Source organism: Gorilla gorilla, chromosome 14, assembly GCF_029281585.2.
Source record: "Gorilla gorilla gorilla isolate KB3781 chromosome 14, NHGRI_mGorGor1-v2.1_pri, whole genome shotgun sequence".
NCBI lineage: Eukaryota > Metazoa > Chordata > Mammalia > Primates > Hominidae > Gorilla > Gorilla gorilla.
The window spans coordinates 41,893,330-41,915,504 of NC_073238.2; the positions used below are offsets into that span (position 1 = coordinate 41,893,330).

General features: G+C 37.9%; 1 protein-coding gene across 6 annotated transcripts in view; it reads right to left on the bottom strand.

The window, feature by feature from the left end:
* Positions 1-22,175, bottom strand: part of LNX2 (ligand of numb-protein X 2) — a 73,511-nt gene that overhangs the window by 20,647 nt on the left and 30,689 nt on the right. For 3 of the 6 annotated variants that reach the window (XM_055359725.2, XM_019039820.4, XM_019039819.4), the window contains 3 exons: positions 14,930-15,436; positions 2,661-2,908; positions 1,263-1,462 (listed from right to left, as the gene is read on the bottom strand). In XM_055359725.2, the coding sequence (XP_055215700.1) occupies positions 1,263-1,462; positions 2,661-2,908; positions 14,930-15,336 (855 nt within the window). In that variant the 5' untranslated portion in view covers positions 15,337-15,436. Of the gene's footprint in view, positions 1-1,262; positions 1,463-2,660; positions 2,909-4,634; positions 4,653-14,929; positions 15,437-22,175 lie in introns of those variants that run through there. The other 3 variants (XM_063697224.1, XM_063697225.1, XM_063697226.1) reach the window with 2 other exon arrangements.

The following is a 22,175-nucleotide window of genomic DNA, read 5'->3' on the forward strand; positions in this document are numbered from 1 at the left end:
AGTATTTTGCTCTGAAATGTACCACCAGCAACTAGTATAGTGCTTAGAATGTTGTGAGAAATGAATGAGCTGGTGTGCCTGAAATGAAGAATTGAGATTAACAAGACAGGTTGTAGAAGAGACCGTGGAGGACCCTGACTATTAGATTCATCAGTCTGGACTTGACCTCCTAGTTGACCTTTCCAAGGCAAGCAGGGTTACTGATGTATTAACCTGGCAGTGATTGTTTCAGATTTAAGGGAGGAGAGCTGGGAGGCAGAAGTATATGATGGGGTATTCTACTAAATTAGATATGAAGAAGAAAAGTCCTAGACTCAAGAAGTGGCAGGAAAATGGAAGTAGGGGGTAGATATCAACAGGTCATGGTGAAGGACCGAACCACAAATCCAAGGAGAGAGAGGAGTCCCTGCGCTTGGGTTGACAGGAGACATTTTTTCTTGTTCATGAATATTTCCTCTCTCTCCTAGAAGTTATCCGTTTTTAAGCTTCAATTATTATCACCTCTGTATGATGAAAATGGTCCAGGCCGGTATTAACATCAACTCCGGTATTGTAGAACTCTTACCATCCTCCTCCCCTCATCTCAACTTGCCCTCTAATAAAATATCTTGTCCCATGCTAGTTATTTTTGGAGAATACCTGTTTCTTCTTAAAGATCATCTTCTGAAAGGGAAAACAGTAAGGGGAGCGAAGGGGATTATTGAAAATGCAGAGTTAGAGTGTTTGCTGAGGAGAGTGCATTAGGGAGTTGATAGGAGATGACTGCAAGATTTCTGAACTCTATCTTATAATCTGTGGTATAAATTATGAGTGCTGCATGGTTCCTTTTCTAGATTTTAGTAGTCTGTATAGAAAAGGATAAATCCAACAATGAAGGTAATTAATGGGAAAACTGGGTATAAAATAATACCAGTGAGATGATAATTTCAACATGGATGAAGGTGACCCTTGAACAGCCATTCAAGAAGTCCAAGCAGGAAGAGGCTAGTCAGCCCAAAGAAGAGTCTAGCTAGCTCAGCGAGCCTGAGATCATGTGCCAAGCCACATCGCATGCAGGAATGAAAATTAAGATAGGAAGAAAAAACACTCTGTGTATATGGGAAAATACCACAAATTACACATAAATTCTGATGTTTTGCATATAGAAACAGTAAAACTAATCTATATATAATTTAGGTTCCATAACAGCACAATTTTCTAAGGTTTAAGTGTTAAGAATGGAACAAAAAGGCACAAGTTAACAGAATAATTAAAACTGATACCTGAAGAATCTGGTCTCCAGCAAGAAGTCTCCCGTCTCTGGCAATGACCCCATCCCGATAGACCTCCTGGATGACAATGTTAATCAAAGGTGTTTCGTTGCCACCCACAATGCTGATTCCTAACTGAATGTAAGGATTGGACCGATGAATTTCAATCGTGGTGATTTCTCCTTCTGGTAAACTAAGTGGCTGTTGTGTGGCTGCCAAGTTAAAAATGAGACAGACAAAAACAGATGTTAAAAAAATAAACAAACCCAACAATTTATATTCTGATTATCTTCAGGTAAGTATGTCACATTAATACATGATTAACAGCTAAGCAGTATCACTGGATAAGAAACAAAATGACAAAATACCTGTTATTAAGATTATCTAAAAATTTTCTCTACTAAAAGTGATCAGTAAATAATAAATAGCTACTATGTATCACATCACTAGGGACGACACAGTGATCTGATTAAGAAATATGAAAAGAAAGTCATTCTGTCCTCATTGATGAGAGAAAATTTGGACCACGAAACAACTGTACATAATGTGAGGCAGTACAAAGGAAACACTAGCTCTGTGGCATAGAAACAGCACAGGTGTTGAGAGAGTAGCCACATCAAGCTCGTAAGAAGAGGTGGGTCTTGAACGGAGACGTAGGAAATGAAGAAGGCGCATAGTTGCGGCAAGGAAAATTCAAATTTGTAGTAGAGCTTGGAAAAAGAAAGTCATTTTTAAAAGGAAATATCAAGGGCCCACTACCATGATATGCCCAAGATCCATGACTACGGGCCTTCTGTTAACTTCCTAGTGGGTAACAGAGCAGTGGCTGGTACCAGAGGTGTATAATGGTGAGATGCATGGTCTTGGAGTCAAATACAAACCCAGTCATTTACTGGTTGTATAAACTTGACCAATTAATCTCTCAAGCTTCAGTTTTCTTGTTTTTTTTTTTTTAAAAAAAACCCAAACTTAAAATGTTACAAGCATCTAAATAGCTAATACATATAAAATGTTTAGCACAGTGCCTGACACAGAATAGCATTTAATTGTGTTGTTCTTGATGTTGACTTCTTATGACAAGAAGCAAACAAGTTTCTGAACACAGACAGTAATAACCACGCGAATGACTAGTGAGTGCACAGACTGCAACAGAAAAGGGATGGGTTAGGACCATCTGCCTCGGGGGTAAGATTTGTGATTTGTTTCTAAAATGCAAACTGTTAGAATTGTACAATGAAAAGGGTGAATGATGTATATAAATTATATCTCAATGAAGTTTCTTTTCTTTTATTTGTTTTTTTATTTTTATTTTTTAAATTTTTCTTTAAAGATGAAAAAAGTACATCTTGGGCAAGTAGTGGGAAGAAAGGAAATAGAGATGAAATACACAAGGAGTTGCACCACACATACTGTCAGCTCCAGCGCTCTCCTCAAAGGCAGGGTTGTCAAGGCCAGGCTCCTCACTCCATGTGGGAAGAGACGCTGATGTCAAGTGCCGCTCCACAGGCACTGCGCCTGTCCCCAAACAGTCTGCTTCTGGAGATAAGGTACCTGCAGGATCTAGTAGAGTGGGCCCATTTTCATTCTCAATCTCTGCTTGAGTTCTACTAGTTTTCCTTCTCTCCAGGGCAACTCTCCGATGAGAAGCTCCAGGACATCTAGAAAAAGAATATCAGATGGTTTCCAGATGATTTTGAAAACAAACAAACAAATAAAATAGGGAGGGGGACTAATAGCTTCTACACAAACAGAACCAGAAGCTAGAAGTACCTATAGACAGCACATAGTTCTGATCCTAATCTCCACTCACACTAAGTTCTTACTGCTCCATAGAGCAGACAATCAAGAACAGAAGGATTAGCATGAATAATGGTTTGGTATGTATCCAAAGAATACATCAGTAAAAAATTGTATGCAGGTATATACTTGTCACCAGAAAACACCCTCATAGTCATCTCTGTACTGCAAGAATTATTCTGAAATTCTGATCACATAACCCATTTACAGGTTAAATGGCTTAACCACAGCAGTGAAATCAGCAGTCTTCTCCCACAAGTGGTTGCGTCCTGACTTAGACCTTGATTGTGCCACCATGCTTCTACACTCTTCACAGACACAAGACACGCTCATTAATTAGTGGGTAGTGAGACATCTGAAGCTTTACAACTTACTGCAAGGCAAAGGAAAGACCCATATAATTTATTTTATGATAGACATGGAAAGAAAAATATGCCTCCTAGTTTGTGAAATTAGAATTTCAATAGAATTATTGATATGCTATGTAAACTGAAGAATATATTCCAAGTACTTGGAAACTTACATAAACACCCAGAAATCACAACTGTTAACCTGTTTGTTTTTACTTATTTAAGCAAATAAAAGGAGCCGATGGATGCTTGTTTTTAAACTTATAATCAAGGAAACATTTAAATAAAGGCTCTATATAACAAATATTAAAAATGATGTCAAGGGGCCAGTGCCTTTCCATTGGACACCTTGATTGGACAGTGACTAATAACACCTAGTTTGAAGGATGGGAGGAGGACAAGAAGATTAGTGAAGGAAAGTTGGACACATATACCTGAGGCCTACCACGACTCTACGGATACCACATGCTTTGGTTGTAATTAGCTACAGTAACGCTTGGTAGGATGGGTGATCACAGACCTTATGCCTAGGGTTGCAGACCTTCACTCAACAATATTTTTAAAACTCCAAAATTTCTAACACAACACAGAATTAAATACAATTAAAACTAAAAGCTACCGCTTAACTATAAAAGTAATATTTTCCCTCCTGAACTAAAGATTTCTTTTAAATCCTGGATTTCAAGTTCTTGAAAGGGATTCACTATGAAATATCTTTATTCACCTTTCTCTCATTTCTTGTTTGCTCTACACCTTGTTAAGAAGGGGGACAAATGGTTTTCTCCTCTGTATTGTTGTACAGCACTCCAGGGAATGCTCTCACAAGGGCCTGACAAGTATTTTTGAAAATTAGATCATGAAAAAAATTACTTTTGTCAAGTAAGCAGGTTTAATTCAAAATATATTTTTAAAATATTTTATTCAAAAAAAAGTTGAGGCTAGACCATAAAAATAATATGACTGAAAAGACAGGTAAAGATTTAATTTACAAAATCACATCATACACAAATATCTACACAAGAATAGCTAGTGTTCAATGGAAAAAATGAACCAGGAACTGGAACTGAAGAAGAAATACAGACAGATTATGTACATCTGGGAATCAGTCTAGCTAACAACTCTACACCTTCACAAACAAAATATGTAAGGCCTATCTTATAGTTATTAAACACACAAAAATAACTTTTAAAAGGAAAAGCTAAAGTTGTTAGAGAGGTAAAGTAACACATATACTTACAGTCCCAGTGAGACAGCACACTGCTAACAGGAACTAAAGAAAAATATTAAAAACGACATCATATAAAAATACAGAAAAACTATTTCACTCAGCATTAGAAGAGGAAGGCCATAGATTGAACCTTTGGGAAAACCCATATTTAAATGAGATGGACCAGCCTGAGTAGATGAAACTGAACAACTAGACAGAAGCAGATTATGAGACAAAGAGTGCAAACTTAACTAGGGAGACAAGCAGTCAACAACAACAAAAAGTGACCAATAGTGCAAATGGCCACAGAAAGGGCAAATAAAATAAGGACCAAAAAGTGTTGGTAGACTTGGCAATTAGAAGGTAACCTCAGAAAGAACACTTTCACTGATGAGGGCAAAAGCCCAGATTGTACTACAAACATTTCTTTTAACATAATATATGCATTCTAGAAAAACTGCAACAGGGCTTAAAGGAAAAAAAGAGTTGGGGTAGACACTCAAAACCATGTATCGGGGAATGGGAAATGGCTGCTAATGGGTATTGGGTTTCTTTTAGGTATGCTGAAAATGTTCTAAAAATTGGATTGTGATGATGGTCACGTAATTCCGTGAATACACTAAATAGCACTGAATTGCACACTTTAAATAAAGTGAATTTATTTAAAGTGGGCAATTCATAATGAATTTATAAAGTAGGTGAATTTGATGATATGTGAATCTCAATAAAACTATATTTTAAAAAAACTATTAGGGAATGAGTAGATCAGAGCAGACTTGGGCAGATAAAAGCTCATGAATACAGACAGCTCAGAGCCATCATCCCTCAAGCTGCAAATACTTGGAACTGAAAGAGAAAGGAAAAACTCAACATTTGTGGAGTGCCTGATTTGTGCCAATTACTTACGTAACAACCTTTATATACATTATTTCATTAAATCCTCACAATTACTCTGTTATCCCCATTTAAAAATGGGAAACTTGAGACTTAACCAACTAAGCCAACATCACACAGCTATTAAACTGCAGAGCCATAATCCAAACAAACTCAGATCTGATTTCAAAGGCTTCTAGCTTCTGTTCTTTCCAGTGTATCATACTAAATTCATTCCTATGGTATTCTTTTTCTAGGCCTTGAGAAAATATAAATTGAATTTCTTCTAAAAACTTGTACCTAGAAACACAATCACAGAACGTTGGGGCTAGAAGGGTATTAGCGATCATTAAAAAACAGAAATCACAAAAATAAAAACCTATCCATCTTTGGAAATGGAACATTTAAGAACACAAACTGAAATTGCACTGGGGGAGGTGACTTGGTTTATTCAGGCAGGTGACTCAGTGTAGCAGGAGACTAGTACAGAGGATATCAAAATTAAATAAAAACAATAGAATAGAACAGCATGTGACATCTAATTAGATTGAGGTAGGCACATGCTGAGACCATACAGTAGAGCTCTGACATGGTGGGCTGCTGAGGCAGTGCAATCTGCCATGGGCTGAGGGCTGCACCTCCTGAGGGAGGGATCTGTACGTGTAGGTGTGTTTTTTAATTTTCTTAAATAAAACCAAAATGCTCTTGCAGCAGCCAAGACCGAAATAGGGATTTTTCCTTTCCTGCTGAAGGTTGTTCTTCTATTTCCACTATTCTGGCTCTCCTCCTAAGGGAAAAATTATATATGGACTAATTTGATTTATGCTACAGTGACATCATTCCCTGATAACAACTGCATATGAGCTAGTTCACACTAGGAAACACATGGTGCAACAACACACTATATTATTGTCAGTAATATTAGTATTAATAGTGGGGGTGGTGGTAGTGCAGTAGAAACAAAATAAAACAATGCATACTAACCACTGCACAATGCCAGGTATTTAATGACACTGAAAGAATGTGAACACCTTAGAATCAAGAAAAATGATAAAAATAGCTAGGGAATAAACAAAAATTAATTCAAGTCATGTCAGTGAAAATGGTGAATTAAGAATATCTGAAAAGTCTCTCCTCCATAAAAGCAGTAAGAACACTGGAAGAAATTTTCAGAACCAGCCATTTCTGAAGTGTGGAAATCAGCCAAAGAATTATAGCAGTAGGGAGAACATTTGTTCAAGAAAAATGGCTGACTCTCAGTAAGAAGAGAGAGCTCTGTGGCATTTGAGTTTACCCTATTTCCATCCTCACCTCCCCAGAATATTGGAAAAGCAACAGCCCACATCACAGTGGAAATCAGGAGGCTGGCAGACACTGGAAGAGCAGACTGGAGAACCTTCAAAGCCCCATTCCCAGAGATCTGTTATTAACTGACCTGTCTATGGTTCCCCTCCTGTGTGCTTGTCTTTTTTCTTCCTTTTTTTCCCCTATACTTGTTTCCTGTATGACTGTGTGCCTGTCTTTACTTGGCTTGACTCAGAGCTCACCCAGGGCAAACTTCCTTTTCATTGGGGGCATTTGTTAAGCATTGGTTAAAAAAAAAAAGAAAAAATCAGAGGTCATTGCTGAAGATTGTGGCTGCCTGAAGACAAATACAAGGCTAACCAGAATGTTTACAAGGAAGAGCCAGGGAATGACACGTCCACAGAGGTTCAGCTATGTTCAGGGCTGTGTGTGTAGGCTAAGGTGGAGCTGTCAGTGGCGTGAGTGTTGAGGGTGTGGCATGCCCCACCATGCACACAGAACCCCCATGGAAGATGGGGAGATTTTTTTAATCTCAGGCATTTAAAGAATTCTCTGTCCAATCATTAGCTGTCCAGTACACAAAATGAGCAGAGACTTTACAGAATTAGTTCATAAGAGTCACATAGCAAACAAACAACAAACAACAACAATAACAAGTCCTCAGGAAGGAGAAGAATCTAGTTTTCTGAGTTGCCGCACTATATTATTTAAAATGTCCACTGTTCAATACAAAATTAAGAAACATGCAAAGAAACAAGTACAGCCCATTCACAGGAAAAAAAAAAAAAAAAAAAAAGCAGCCAACAGAAACTGTCCCTAAGGAAGCCCAGGCATTAGCTTTATCAGACAATAACTTACATCAGCTATTTTAGATATGTTCAAAGAAGTAAAGGAAACCTACCTAAAGAACTAAAGAAAAATATGAGAATGATATCTTATCAAAAAGAAAATATCAATAAAGAAACATTAAGTCATAATAAAGAACCAAATAGAAATTCTGGGGTTAAAAAGTTTAATGAAAAAGAATGCATGGCCGGGTGCTTTAATCCCAGCACTTTGGGACGCCAAGGCGGGTGGATCACTTGGGGTCAGGAGTTCAAGACCAGCCTGACCAATATGGTGAAACCCCGTCTCTACTAAAAATACAAAATTAGCCAGGTTTGGTGGCGCATGCCTGTAATCTCAGCTACTTGGGAGGCAGAAGTGGCAGTGAGCTAAAATTGCGCCATTGCACTCCAGCCTGGGGAACAAGAGCAAAACTCTGTCTCCAAAAAAACAAAACAGAAAAAGAATTCACTAGAAGTTCAACAGCAGAATTGAATCAGAAGAAAGAACTGGCAAACTTGCAGATAGGTTTATTGAGATCATCCAGTCTGAGGAACAGGAAAGAAAAAAAAAAAAGAACAGAGCCTCATGGTCTTGTGGGACACCATTAAGAGAATAAACATATACATAATGAGAGTTCCAAAAGGAGACAGAGTGAAAGGAGTAGAAAGAATATTTGAAGAAATAACGGCCAAAAATCTTCCCAAATTTGATGAAAAACATTTATCTACACAACCAAGAAGCTTAATAAACTCCAAGTAGGAAAACTACAAGATATACACACTTAAGACACCTCACAATAAAACTGGTGAAAGCCAAAGATAAGGAATCTTGAAAACAGTTAGAGAGGAACAGCTCATCACAAGGAAAGGATCCTCAATAGTATCTGCTGATTTCTCTTCAGAAACCATGGAGACTAGAAGGCAGTGGGATGACATACTCGAAGTTCTGAGGGAAGGGGAGACAGAGAAGGGGAGAAAACTCTCAACCAGGAAGTCTATATCCAGCCAACTTCAAAAATAAAAGAGAAATTGAGACATTCCTAGGTAAAAACAAAATGTTTGTTGGTAGCATGCTTAACCTGCAAGAAACACTAAAAGAAGTCCATCAGGCTGATGTGAAAGGACACTAAACAGTAACTCAAGTTCATGTGAAAAATGAAGAGCATCAGTACAGTACTGAATTATTTTATTTGGTTTGTAATTCTTTTACTCCTATCTGATTTAAAAGAAAAACATATAAAGCAATAATTCTGTGTTGATGGGCATATAATGTGTGAAGATACAACTTGTATAATAATAATAGCACACAGGAGGGAAGAGAGAATGAAAGTTTTTGTATACTACCTGTGATGGTTAATTTTATGTGTCAACTGAGTGGGCCATGGGGTATCCAGATTAAACATTGTTTCTGGGTGTGTCTGTGAGGTTGTTTCTAGCATGTGAATCAGTGGACTCCATAAAGTATAAAGTAGATTGCCCTCCCCAATGTGGTTGCATCATTCAATCCTTTGAGTGCCTGAAGAAAACAGAAGGTGGAGGAAGAAGAAATTCATTCCTTATTTTCCTGCCTTACTGCTTGAGTTGTGACATCTCATCTCCTGCCCTCAGACTGGGATCACTGGCTCTCCTGGTTCTCAGACCTTCTGACTGAGAAGGTCTGAATTATGCTACTGACTTCCCTGGGTTGCCAGCGTGCAGAGAGCAGAATGTGTAATTTTTCAGACTCCTTAATCATGTCAGCCAACTCCTCATATATTGGTTCTATTTCCTTACAGATCCCTGACTAATTCATTAGTGAAAATGAAGCTGGTATTCATTTAAAATAGACTGCTATAAACTAGGATGTTAATTGTAAGCCCCAGGGTAACCACTAAGAAAATAATTTTAATTAAGAGAAATGACAGGGGAATTAAAATAGAATATTAAAAATATTTAACACAAATGGAAGAAATGGAGGAAAAAAGAAATAAGACATACAGAAACAAACAGCAAAATGGCAAATGTAAAGCCTACCTTATCAGTAATTACATTAAATTACATGAATGAAACATCCCAATAAAAAGTCAGTGACTGGCAGAATGGGCTACAAGAAACATAATCCAACTGTCTACAACAGACACACTTCAGATTCAAAGACATAAATAAAGCAAAAGACAGAAAAACATAACAAGATATGACAATTATAAACAGAAATTGTACCAAACAATGGCCCCAAAATACGTAAGTAAAAAATGACAAAGAGAGAAATAGACAAATCAACAATAAAGCTTTTGATACTCGACTTTCAATACTAGCAGAACAACTAGACATGGAACCAGAAAATAGACCCTTTAACACTATAGACCAATTAGACCCAATAGACATATGGAGCACTCCACCCATTAACAGCAGAATACACATTATTCCCAAGTACACACAGGACATTTTCCAAGACAGGCCATGTGCTAGGCCATTTTAAAAAAGGCCTCAAGGCTGGGCATGGTGGCTCACGCCTGTAATCCTAGCTCTTCGGGAGACCTAGGTGGAGGATCACCTGAGCTCAGGAGTTTGAGACAAGCCTGGTGCAATATGGCAAGACCCCGTCTCTACTAAAAGTACAAAAAAAAAAAATTAGTTGGGCATGGTGGAGTGCGCCTGTAGTCCCAGCTACTCGGATGCTGAGGCACAAGAGTCACTTGAACCCAGCAGGTGGAGGCTGCAGTGAGCCAAGATTGCACTGCTTCACTCTAGCCTGGGTGACAGAGCAAGATGCTATCTCCAAAAAAGAAAAGAAAAGAAAGGCCTCAATAACATTTAAAGGATTGAACAATACACATTTAATTTCCCATTGCAATTAATTCCAAATGGATCAAAAACTGAATTATAAGAGAGAAAACTAGAAAACTCTTAAGCATACATGTAAATTTTTGTGACCCTGAATTGGGCAATGTTTTCTTAGATATGACACCAAAAGCATAAGCAAACAACAATGAACTTCATAAAAATTAGTTATTTGTTCTTTAAAGGATGTAGGAAAGTGAAAAGACAACTGACAGAATGGGAGAAAATATATGCAAATCATATATCTGATAAGGGTCTAGTATCCAGAACACATAGAAAATTCTTACAACTTAGCAAAAAGACAAATAATCCAATATAAAAATGAACTAAATGATGTTGAGCATGTCATGTGCTTACTCGCCACTTGAGTATCTTTGGAGAAATATCTATTCAAATCCTTTGCCCATTTAAAATTGGATTTATCTTTTCATTTCTAAGAGTTCTTTATATATTCTGGATACTAGAATACACATGATTTGCAAATACATATATCTGCTTTTTCACACCATACATGAAAAAACAATACTGATAATAATGTGCTAAACACAAACTTCCCTCCAAGTTAAAGTGTGAATTTAAAAGTGCAATCATGCCTCAGCCTATCCTGATCCCTTTTTTTTCTATTTAGTTTTTCCTGGACCATCATCTAAAGCAGGGTTGTCCAATCTTTTGGCTTCCCTGGGCCACACGGGAAGAAGAATAATTGTCTTGGTCCACACATAAAATACACTAACATCAATGATAGCTGATAAGCTTAAAAAAAAAATAATCCCAAAAGCCTTCCTGGGCTGCATGTGGCACAGGCTGAACAAACTTGAACTTAAGGTTTCATAACCATCTCATGAACAAGAAAAGTTCTCAGCAAGGAAAGAGGCTTCTTTAAAGGTTTTCTATTGTAAACTTTTTATAATGGCATTAAACTGTAATTTTTAAGAGGAAAAGTAATTCTGAACCTTGCCATAAACTAGGGCACAAACACACAATTTAAAAACAACAACAACTAGCACTTACAATTACCAAAGGCTTAAATGTTAAATCGTTAAGGGTGGGTTGGAGATGAGTGGTAGAGGGTAGGAGGAATGCTATATAGCTGATGTTGCTTGGCAGAATTTCAAAGAAACAATTAAAATGTTACATATTTAGTACAACGTGTAGAATATTTTTCAAAGGCTTTATTTCTCTGTTCAAAGATAGAGACTGTCCATGTCTCTTAAAATTCTTCATTTCACTAATACATAATCAGTTAAAAATAGTAATTTTATTTAAACATGTTCATCTTTCATAAATATTTTATCTGTAGGAGAAAAATGTTTGCTCTTCTCAAATCAAAACACATTTGTTAAGGGCAGAATTTCATTCAAATAGGAAGGTGATCTTAAATGTGAAATTATCAAATTTATGCAAACTACTGCTAATGCTCTATTTCTACCAATAATTAAGAGATTCCTGTAAACCCTAAAAGCTCAAGAGCAAAGGCACATGACAGCCATGCAACTTTTATACAATGACTCATTGTTGCTGATGCTAAAATCCTATGAATTTCAATGAAACTTACAGACTTACCAATTTCTAACAAACAAGTGAGATTTGTATACCGAGAAGCCGCGAACAGTTGTAGTAATCATATTCTGCGCCTCATAACATCATTCTTCTTGCTAGTTTATGTTGGTTTTAGAACATGGCTGCAAGTTTTTTTGACTTCCCATCACAAGGTGAAACCTATGTCCCCTTTTCCTTGGATATGGGTGGGTTTATGACTGCTTCCAACAGAGAAGGGATGCCAGGCAACTTCAAGGCTAGATCATACGAGGCCATGCAGCCTACTAGACACTGAACCACTTACATAAGAACTTTAAATACCCTGAGGCTGTCATGCTGGGAAGGCTACCTGTAGCCTCTCCAGCTGACAAGTCCCACGCACCTAGTCATTCCCATCAAGGTGCCAGAAATGTGAATGAAGAAACCATCTTGGAAGTAGACTCTCCAGTTACAACTGTTGCAGTCCCTGGCTTTCATCTCCTTCCCAGCTGTGGCACACATAAAGATAGCAGAGACAAGCCATCCCTGTTTCATCCTGTCTGCATCCTGACTCACAGAATCAACAAATGCTTGTTGTTTTATGTCAGTATGTCTGGGGTGGTTAGTTTCTCAGCAATGAATAACTGAAACATAGATCAATAATTTAATTGGACTAACATGAGATGACTGTCAACTTTGGGCAAATAAACTGAAAGACTATAAAGACATGGTTCTGTTTCTAAAGGAATCTACAACCCGGCATTAGATTCTAACTTGCAGAGACTACCTAACACCTAGAAAAGTATCTGGCACATAGCAGATAATCAATATTTGCTGAATAAACAAATGAACTATATTATTTAGGGTTGAATGTTGTATAATATACATTTCTACCTGAATTTCAATGTTCTTATTTAAGAGAACAGAGAAAGGTCAGGCTGTTCATCACTATCTGTTCAAATGGCATATAAAAATCATATTACATTTTATAATTTTTTTACATTTATATACTCAGTAATCACTCTTAGCTGTCTGTATCAGGCAAATCACCACCTTTTCCAATCATCCATCTTTTCACTGTATCTTTCATGTTACAGGCCTAAGATACTTTAGAAATGATAAAATTGGTTACTTCAATACTAATAAGCACAGCTGGAAAATGAAACCTTCAACTGGATAAGCCTTTACCAACATGTAAATGAAAAGGCAGTTTGCAATTACCAAGGTTTTTTACATTCTCATTATAAATGGTTTGATAACAAACACTAGTAATAGTTCAACTGCAAATTAAATTCTTGAATGCATGTTAATTAAAGGAATATTCCTGAAAATCTGTGAAACTTATCTTTCAGCTCTCAAAATCATAAATAACTGAACTGACATTTCATTCAGTTCCTCTAACATCTCATAACTAATGTTTAGAAAAGAAGCCTATACACTGAAAAGAACAGTTCTACTGAAAGAAGCAGCCTGAAATATTCTTCAGCCATAACTAGTCCTGACTCAGACCAGTATATTCAAAAGACCAGTGTCAGTTTCCAGGAGGCCTCTGCCATCATGTTCAGATTCTATGCTTGCTGGTTACAGAAGATATAAAAAAATGCAATGCTACATTATTACACGCATTTTCAAAAGTCTGTCTATCCTACTCTATCTTACCTCTTAGTTCTAGACAACACAGTTTAGAGTTAAGCATTCTATAAATCTAAATGTTTCCAATATTTTAATAACATCTTTGGTTTTTTCATTGTTTCTCATGTCTTAACTCTGATGTTTAGAAATAAATATCAATATATTGATACAAAATGAATGTGTATTTCATGTGCACATGAATGAAACTTTGACTACTACATAGCAGTAGAGAACATGACTTGACCTATGATAGAGTCAACATGGTTTATTAGAATAGTAAACAAGAACAGTAAAGCTTGAGTCTAACTACAGCATTAACTAAATTTTTGTGACTCAGTCTCCTTATTCATAAAATGAGGGGGATTAGATAATCTCCTTCAAGTCTATGATTTTATGTGTGAGTATAATAGCAAGCCATTCTATATCAGACTTACACTCTTACATCTAAGTCCAGTATGATGTAGTACACATTGTTTTTCACAGCAATCGAGATTACTGCAGATTTATACTGTACAACTGGCTTAACTTGAAATTAGAAACCAGTATTTATTTCTGCCATTTTATGTGATTCTACACAAATGACGTATACTGTAACTCTTCCTAAGTTAAAGATCAAGTCTTTTAGCAAAATCGAATTATAAAACTCATCAGCTAAATAAATTACTTAACCTTTTAAAAAGCTTTTATGAGAACAGAAATTCCCACTAAATATTTATTTTCCAACTCATAATTCTTGTTCAGTCTAGTCCCTGAACCCAGAATCTTTACAAGATCTTAGCAAATAAAATAATGTATTTATTTCCATATTGCAACAAAATTATCGTTTTTATTGGCTGCATAATATCCCACTGAGTTTATGTGCATAGCATTTTTTAACCCTTCCCTACTTTTAAATAACTGATTCCAATTTACCAAACTATGCACAATGTTGCACTGAACATATTTACATACAATTTTTCCTCCTTTTAGATTATTTCCTTAGGATAATAAACTAGATAAAAGGAGATTTACATTCATATAGTTTTTAAAAACTAACTGCCAAACTGCCTTATAGAAAGAATCTATCATAATATCCTGTCATCCATTTGAATATATCAGTTTCATATTACAGCAGCAGAAATATTAACAGGTATAAAACAGAACTTCCTCACTGTAGTTTCTGTATTCATGTTTTTGATAAATAATGTTAAATACTGTTCCATACAACTTATTTATTGTATCTCTTCTGTACTTGATTTACCCATTTACTTACTAGTGTTCTGGTTTGTTTTGTTTTAATCAAGTTTTTATGTTCATTTGAACCACCTTTTTCCAAAATCAGGAGTTACTTCTTTTATATTTTTTGCTTACCTGTTTTTGAGATGTGCCTCCAGATCACAGCGTTGCATTACATCTTTGCACACTGAAGAAAATGGACATAAAACTAACAATTTGTCTAGGAGTTTATGAACTAGAATACTAGACTTCTTGCACAACTTAAAATGAAGTCTTTTCCGGTCCAACGGACAGAAATCTTTCTCTTGTAAAAAGTTTCTGAGGCACTTGTAGCAGAATGTATGTCCACAGGGTGTGTCTAGTGGCTGCAGCAGAGGCTGAAGGCAAATATGGCAGACTAGGTCATCATCCACTTCATTCTGGTAATTGTACAAATGGTTTTCTCTTGTCCAGTGCTGTTGGCCACATTCAAAACACAAGGGGTTTAGAGAAGAGGAGGAGGTCTGTTCCACAGACACCATCTCATCACTTGTTGTTCCCATTTTGAATCAATTCTGTATCCTCATGTGTTAGACTTCCACTTCAGGCTTGGTTTCCTTTAACAGACAGTGATGTATCTGACTAAAGTCAAGGTGTGTTTTTCTAGAAAAGCAAAACAAACACATTAAAAAAGGTAATTAATATCAATCAAGATAGGTTAAAAGTATCAATGTAATATTACTGGTTAGCTTTTTTTAGTAAAAAATTAAAGGTTCAATCAGGTAATAAATTAGTCATAAAAAATGAAATTAATTTTCTAGTTGGCTAAGAATGACTTACACTGCCAAGTTCTTTTTTATTATAATTTTTAATTGTCTCATTTGTTTTTTTATTTATTTGCTTTTTAAGTCAGGGTCTTGCTCTGTCACCCAGGCTGGAGTGCAGTGGTGCAATCTCAGCTCACTGCAACCTCTGCCTCCCAGGCTGAAGTGACTCTCCAATCTCAGCCTCCCGAGTAGCTGGGACTACAGGTGCACGCCACCATGCCCTGCTAATTTTTTTGTATTTTTTTGTAGAGACAGGGTTTCCATGGTGGAAAGCCCAGGGTGGTCTTGAACTCCTGGACTCAAGCAATCAGCCCTCCCAAAGTGCTAGGATTACAGGTGTGAGCCACCGTGCCTGGCTCCCACTGTCAAGTTCTTGATAAAAAAAAACTTTTGATGACAGGTAAAGACACCATATATTATATAGTGTGACATAAGAAACAATCAATTTGTTTTACTAACTGAAATCCCCGAATATGTCACTGTTCAATGGTAGTTTTAAAGCCAATTAATTGTGCTAATAGTAATGCTGTTTGAGGTATATGATACATTTGCATGTCATCTTAGACATGCTTCTTTGCTTCTGATTGATTTTATGCATTTACAGTACAATATCAAAGATTGTGTCTTCGAAATGTAGCCTCAAGGATAATTCAGAATCAACTAACACAAGAACAGAAAACCAACCACCACATGTTCTCACTCATAAGTGGGAGTTGAAAAAGGAGAAGAAATGGACACAGGGAGGGGAACATCACACACCAGGGCCTGTCAGGGGATGGGGGGCTAGGGGAGGGATAGCATTAGAAGTAATACCTAATGTAGATGATGGGTTGATGGGTGCAGCAAACCACCATGGCACATGTATACCTAATATAACAAACCTGCACGTTCTGCACACATATCCTGGAACTTTATAATAATAATAAAAAATGACCTTTGCTCAGCACTATGGGAAAAATGAATTTCAAAATATGCATGATTTGAATACTCTCTCCATACGTAACACAGATTATAGAAAGATGCATCTGCATAGCATATATAAATAACAGCGCAAACGCTGCAAAGTACAATACTATTTTATTCCACTAAAAGAAAAAAACCTGTCAAAATTCAATTAAACAGATAAGATATGTTATACATTTCAATTTCACCTCATAGTATTCCATACTTCGATTTGGGCTTGCTTACTCAGAGCAGCAGTGTGTGTGTGTGTGTGTGTGTGTCCTCTCCAATATAACTTTTTTTAAGTTCGATCTGTTGCCGTGTGTGTGTGTGTGTGTGTGTGTGTGTGTCCTCTCCAATATAACTTTTTTTAAGTTCGATCTGTTGCCCAGGCTGGAGTAAGTACAGTGGCGTACTTGGCTCACTGCGACCTCTGCCTCCCAGGTTCAAGCGATTCTCCTGCCTCAGCCTCCCGAGCAGCTGGGATTACAGATGCCTGCCACCACGCCTGGCTAATTTTTGCATTTTTAGTAGACACGGGGTTTCACCACATTGGCCAGGCGGGTCTCAAACTGCTCACCTCAGGTGATCCGCCCACCTTGGCCTCCCAAAGTGCTGGGATTACAGGTGTAAGCCACCATGCCCGGCCCTCCAATATAACTCTTACAGCAGCCTCCTCCAGGGTAGTGCGAGCCTAGCCAGGAATGCTCCCCTCATCTAACGGTTTCCATCTTTCTACTGCTGAAGGATCAGGGATTAAATATTCAACTCCAAAGGCAGCAGCTCTGTATTTCTTCTTCTGTAAATATTTACATAAGAAGAGACTCTAGAATGTACCAAACGTTGAACATCGAGACAGAAGAGGTAGGGAGAGGACAGTTAAAACCCATTATTAAAATTCAATTTAGTAAGTACTCTAAGAAAAGTTATGCACAGGGTGTTATGTGAGAGACATGAAAAGAACTGGCATCTAACTCTGGCTTTGTGGCCGGAAATACTTTCAAAAGGGGGAAAAAAAACATGGGACTGCTGAGTTGTGACAGGAAGTATCAGCCAGAGAGAAAAAATGGACAAGGGCACCTTGGGTGAAAAAAAGCATCAGCTAAGTTGCAGGGGCTTGAGGGTACACAGCACATTCAGGGAATACGAAGCAGGTAAAACTGTGCAGCAAAGAAAACACACTCAGGGGAGGGGAATTCTAGAACCTAGCGTGCCTGCCACAAGAACCTTAAGAGTAGGATACCATGTTGAGGCTACTAGCATTTCTATTTCAATAACAAAATTCTCCAATCACGTATATGTATTTGCTTATTTATTTAAAGTATTTATTGGAAAAACAACATTAAAGTAGGCCAGGTGCAGAGGCTCACTGCTGTAATGCTAGCACTTTGGGAGGCTGAGGTGGGAGGACTGCTTGAGTCAGGAGTTCGAGACTAGCCTGGGCAATATGGTAGGACCCTGTCTCTACAGAAAAAAAAAAAAAAAAAATAGCTGGGCATGGTGGCATGTGCCTGCAGTCCCAGCTACTCAGGAGGCTGAGGTGGGACGATCCCTTGAGCCCAGGAGTTTGAGGCCAGCCTGGCAACATGGTGAGACCCTGTCTCCACAAAAAATAAGAAAATTAGCCAGGCGTGATGGTGCACGGCTGTAGTCCCAGTTAATTGGGAGGCTGAGGCAGGAGGACTGCTTGAGCCCAGGACTTTGAGGCTGTAGTGAGGCAAGCTTGCACCACTGCACTCCAGCCTGGGCAACAAAGCGAGACCCTGTCTCTAAATAAATAAAAATTTTAAAAGAAAAACATTAATGTTTTAACAGATTTAACAACTGTCATAAATTAGGAGGTGGTGGCATAGGATTCAGGCGGGACAGTTGGCCTCAGCTAAATTGTGTTTTTAAGAACTAATAAAATAATACTAGCAAGGCTGGGCACGGTGGCTCACGCCTGTAATCTCAGCACTTTGGGAGGCCGAGGCAGGTAGATCAACTGAGGTCAGGAGTTTGAGACCAGGCTGGCCAACATGGTGAAACTCCATTGCTACTAAAAATATAAAAATTAGCCGGCTATGGTGGTGGGTGGCTGTAGTCCCAACTACTTAGGAGGCTGAGACAGGAGAATCACTTGAGCCTAGGAGGCGGCAGAGGTTACAGTGAGCAGAGATCATGCCACCGCACTCCAGCCTGGGTGACAGGGCGAGACTCGGTCTCAGAAAAAGAAAAACAAAAAAAAATGGGCGAGGCGCGGTGGCTCACACCTGTAATCCCAGCACTTTGGGAGGCTGAGGCGGGTGGATCACGAGGTCAGGAGATCGAGACCATCCTGGCTAACACAGTGAAACCCCGTCTCTACTATATTTTTAAATCAGCCAGGCATGGTGGCGGGCGCCTGTAGTCCCAGCTACTCAGGAGGCTGAGGCGGGAGAATGGCATCAACCTGAGAGGCGGAGCTTGCAGTGAGCCAAGATCGCACCACTGCACTGCAGCCTGGGCAACACAGCAAGACTCTGTCTCAAAAAGGAAAAAAATAAAATAAATAAATAAATAAATATATAATAAATAATAAAAAAAATACTAGCAGCCTGTAATCTAAACTCCTATCAATACCAACATCAAGAAAGCAAACATTTCTCGCATTTTATAATTCATGTTCTTCTCCCTTTGAGCATCGTAACTTTTAACACGTCAGTGCAAGTACATGAGATTAAGGAGAGAAACATCCTGTATCTCAGCCAGACAGACACGTCCAAGCTAGGTATTTTAATATGGAATTTCTGCAGATTCTTGTTTCCTACCCAATAGCAAGAATTACCAATTAGCAAGAATATTCACTTATTTTTTACCCCTCTTTGTGACAGTGTTTATTCTAATTTTTCTCTTCCTCAAGAAAAATACTACAATTCTAGCCTCCCACATGATGACTAAGAAAGTATTTAAGACGATTATATTTTAGCTACTTTCTAAATCTCTAAATAACTTCAGTTCTTTATTTTCATTTTATCAAAAAACTTTTCACGAAGAAAATGAACATGTTCCCATTTAGTAACAGCGGTCTATCTCAAAGGGTCAATATAAAGAATAAGTGTATATGTATACACTTATATATATATACTTACATACATATATATACTTATATATACATATACTTATATATATAAGGCAGTACATATATCTATATCTATATAATATCTAAGTTCAGATATATATACATATATATATATACACACATACACATATATATTGCTGTATCTGGCAAATCATAGGTGCAATGTAAGTGCTATCTATTATTAAAAATAGAGAATCAAATGTTCACACAGATTTTATTATTTGCACAAAGCCATATAGCATATAGTTACTTAGTAACAAAGAAGGAAGATAAACCCATTCCTTCTGGCTTTAAAATAACATAATAGGAAAGATATTCCAGTAAAGCTTTACAGTATGAGTTTTGTAAGGAGAAAGGCATCCTGACCTCACTTCTCTAAGCCCCAGTCCCACCCCTCTTCTCCCAGCTCAGGCAGATCTTTCTCTTTCTGCTTTGTGTGTAAGCTGGCTGTACTGCCTTGCACTACTCTCACACTGGGGTCCCTCACTGAACTATCAGCTCTAAGAGTGAGCCTCCCACAGGGGAGGAGCTCAATAAATGTTGAATGACCAACTGGGTGACAATAATGCTTTCTCTCAGCAAGTTTAGGTGAACAAAACTACATCTATGTATACAGGAGGATATGCCCATGTTCATATATGTTTGAGTTCAGATATTATATATCTGTGAGCAGTGTGAAATACTAAAGTACAAGTTAAATAATAGTCTCAAACATTTCCTAAAATATAAAGATAAAATGTAGCATAATGTGCATCTTTTCTAACTGTATAATCTATTTAACAGTATTGCTGGAATAGTAAAGAGAAGGAAGCTGTTAGCTTGGGCGGGATTATTACAACACATTTAAAATAATATCTTGAAAAATAGCCAGTGCAATAGGAAGGGAGTTTACTACCTAATTCCAGTTAAGATTAACATGCTTGATCTTCCTGGTTTAAGGGATAAGAATATCCACAGACTCTCAGAAAGAACTATGGTTTTCCACCATCGGTTTGCATACTCCAAAACTATGTATTATTCAGTTCATTTCTCTCGATGTTACTCCTGACTCAGATTTAAAAGGTCTTCACTGGCCCTAACCTAAGAGATCCAGCCCAGGGAAAAAGACGATGAGCTAAGAGTTACCACCGAAGGTTAGACAGGAAGCATCTGTGGTTCCCTTAACTCATCGGTACCAGGGGTCTAAGAATACCCTACCTCTGAAGTCCCCCTGGCCCATCCTTCTCATTTCTTAGCTTCAGCTCAAATTCTGCCTCCCCCTACTCTTGAGCGCTCCCCTCCTTCCCTTCTGCTCCTGCTGCCCTTTACACATATTTTCCCTTCAGCAATTCCTACAGTGCATGTTTGCTCATCTGCCTCCCCTCCTCTTTGAGGGTAAAAATAGCCTTTTTAATCTTTTGTATTCCCACTTCTTAGGACATGCTAGGCATTTAAAAAAGATTGTTCTCAGGCTCATACATGATCCTGAAATGCAAAAAGGGTCCTGATATGTATAACTATATTCATATATGAGGAAATATTGTGCATTTGTGGCACTTCAAAGGAATCAACATATGAACCCAGCCCGTTAATTTACAAATGCACAAAGAATAAGGTAATACTCCCTTTAATCTTCAAAGGGGTAAGGGAAAAAAGTTTCCTTACTTGGTATCAACACAAGAAAAATTTTCTCATGGTATATGTCACATACCAGCTTTGATAGCTGCTTCTGTATAAAGCAGTGCTGTCTGTCGCCAGGTGCGGTGGCTCACGCCTGTAATCCCAGCACTTTGGGAGGCCAAGGCGGGCGGATCACAAGGTCAGGAGATCGAGACCATCCTGGCTAACACAGTGAAACCCCATCTCTACTAAAAATACAAAAAATTAGCCGGGCATGGTGGTGAGTGCCTGTAGTCCCAGCTTCTCGGGAGGCTGAGGCAGAAGAATGGTGTGAGCCCTGGAGGCGGAGCCTGCAGTAAGCTGAGATGGCGCCAGTTCACTCCAGTCTGGGCAAGACTGCGAGACTCTTGTCACAAAAAAAAAAAAAAAAAAAAAAAAAAGCAGTGCTGTCAAACTTGTTTTACTTCAGAATCCTTTTATCCACTCTGGACAAGTTTGGCAGTTTCCTTAAAAAATTCATGCAACTACCATATAATCCAGCAACTATACCTTTAAGCATTTATCCCAGAGAGGTGAAAACTTACATTCACACAAAAACTTGTGCACGAATGTTTCTAGCAACTTTTATTTGTAGTAGCCAGAAACTACAAAACAACTCAGATGTACTTCCACTGATGAATGGGTAAACAAACTGTGGCACATCTATACCACAGAGTTTTACTCAGTGATAAAAAGGAATGAACTATTAACCTCTATGAACAACAACCTCTATGAATCTCCAGAAAATTATGAGTGAAAAAAGCCAATGCTAAAAAGCTGCATACTGTATTGTTCCATGCATATAACATTCTTGAAATGACAAAATTATAGAAATGGATTAGAGGTTGCCAAGGATCAAGAAGGGTTAGGGGCAAATAATAGGGCAACACAAGGG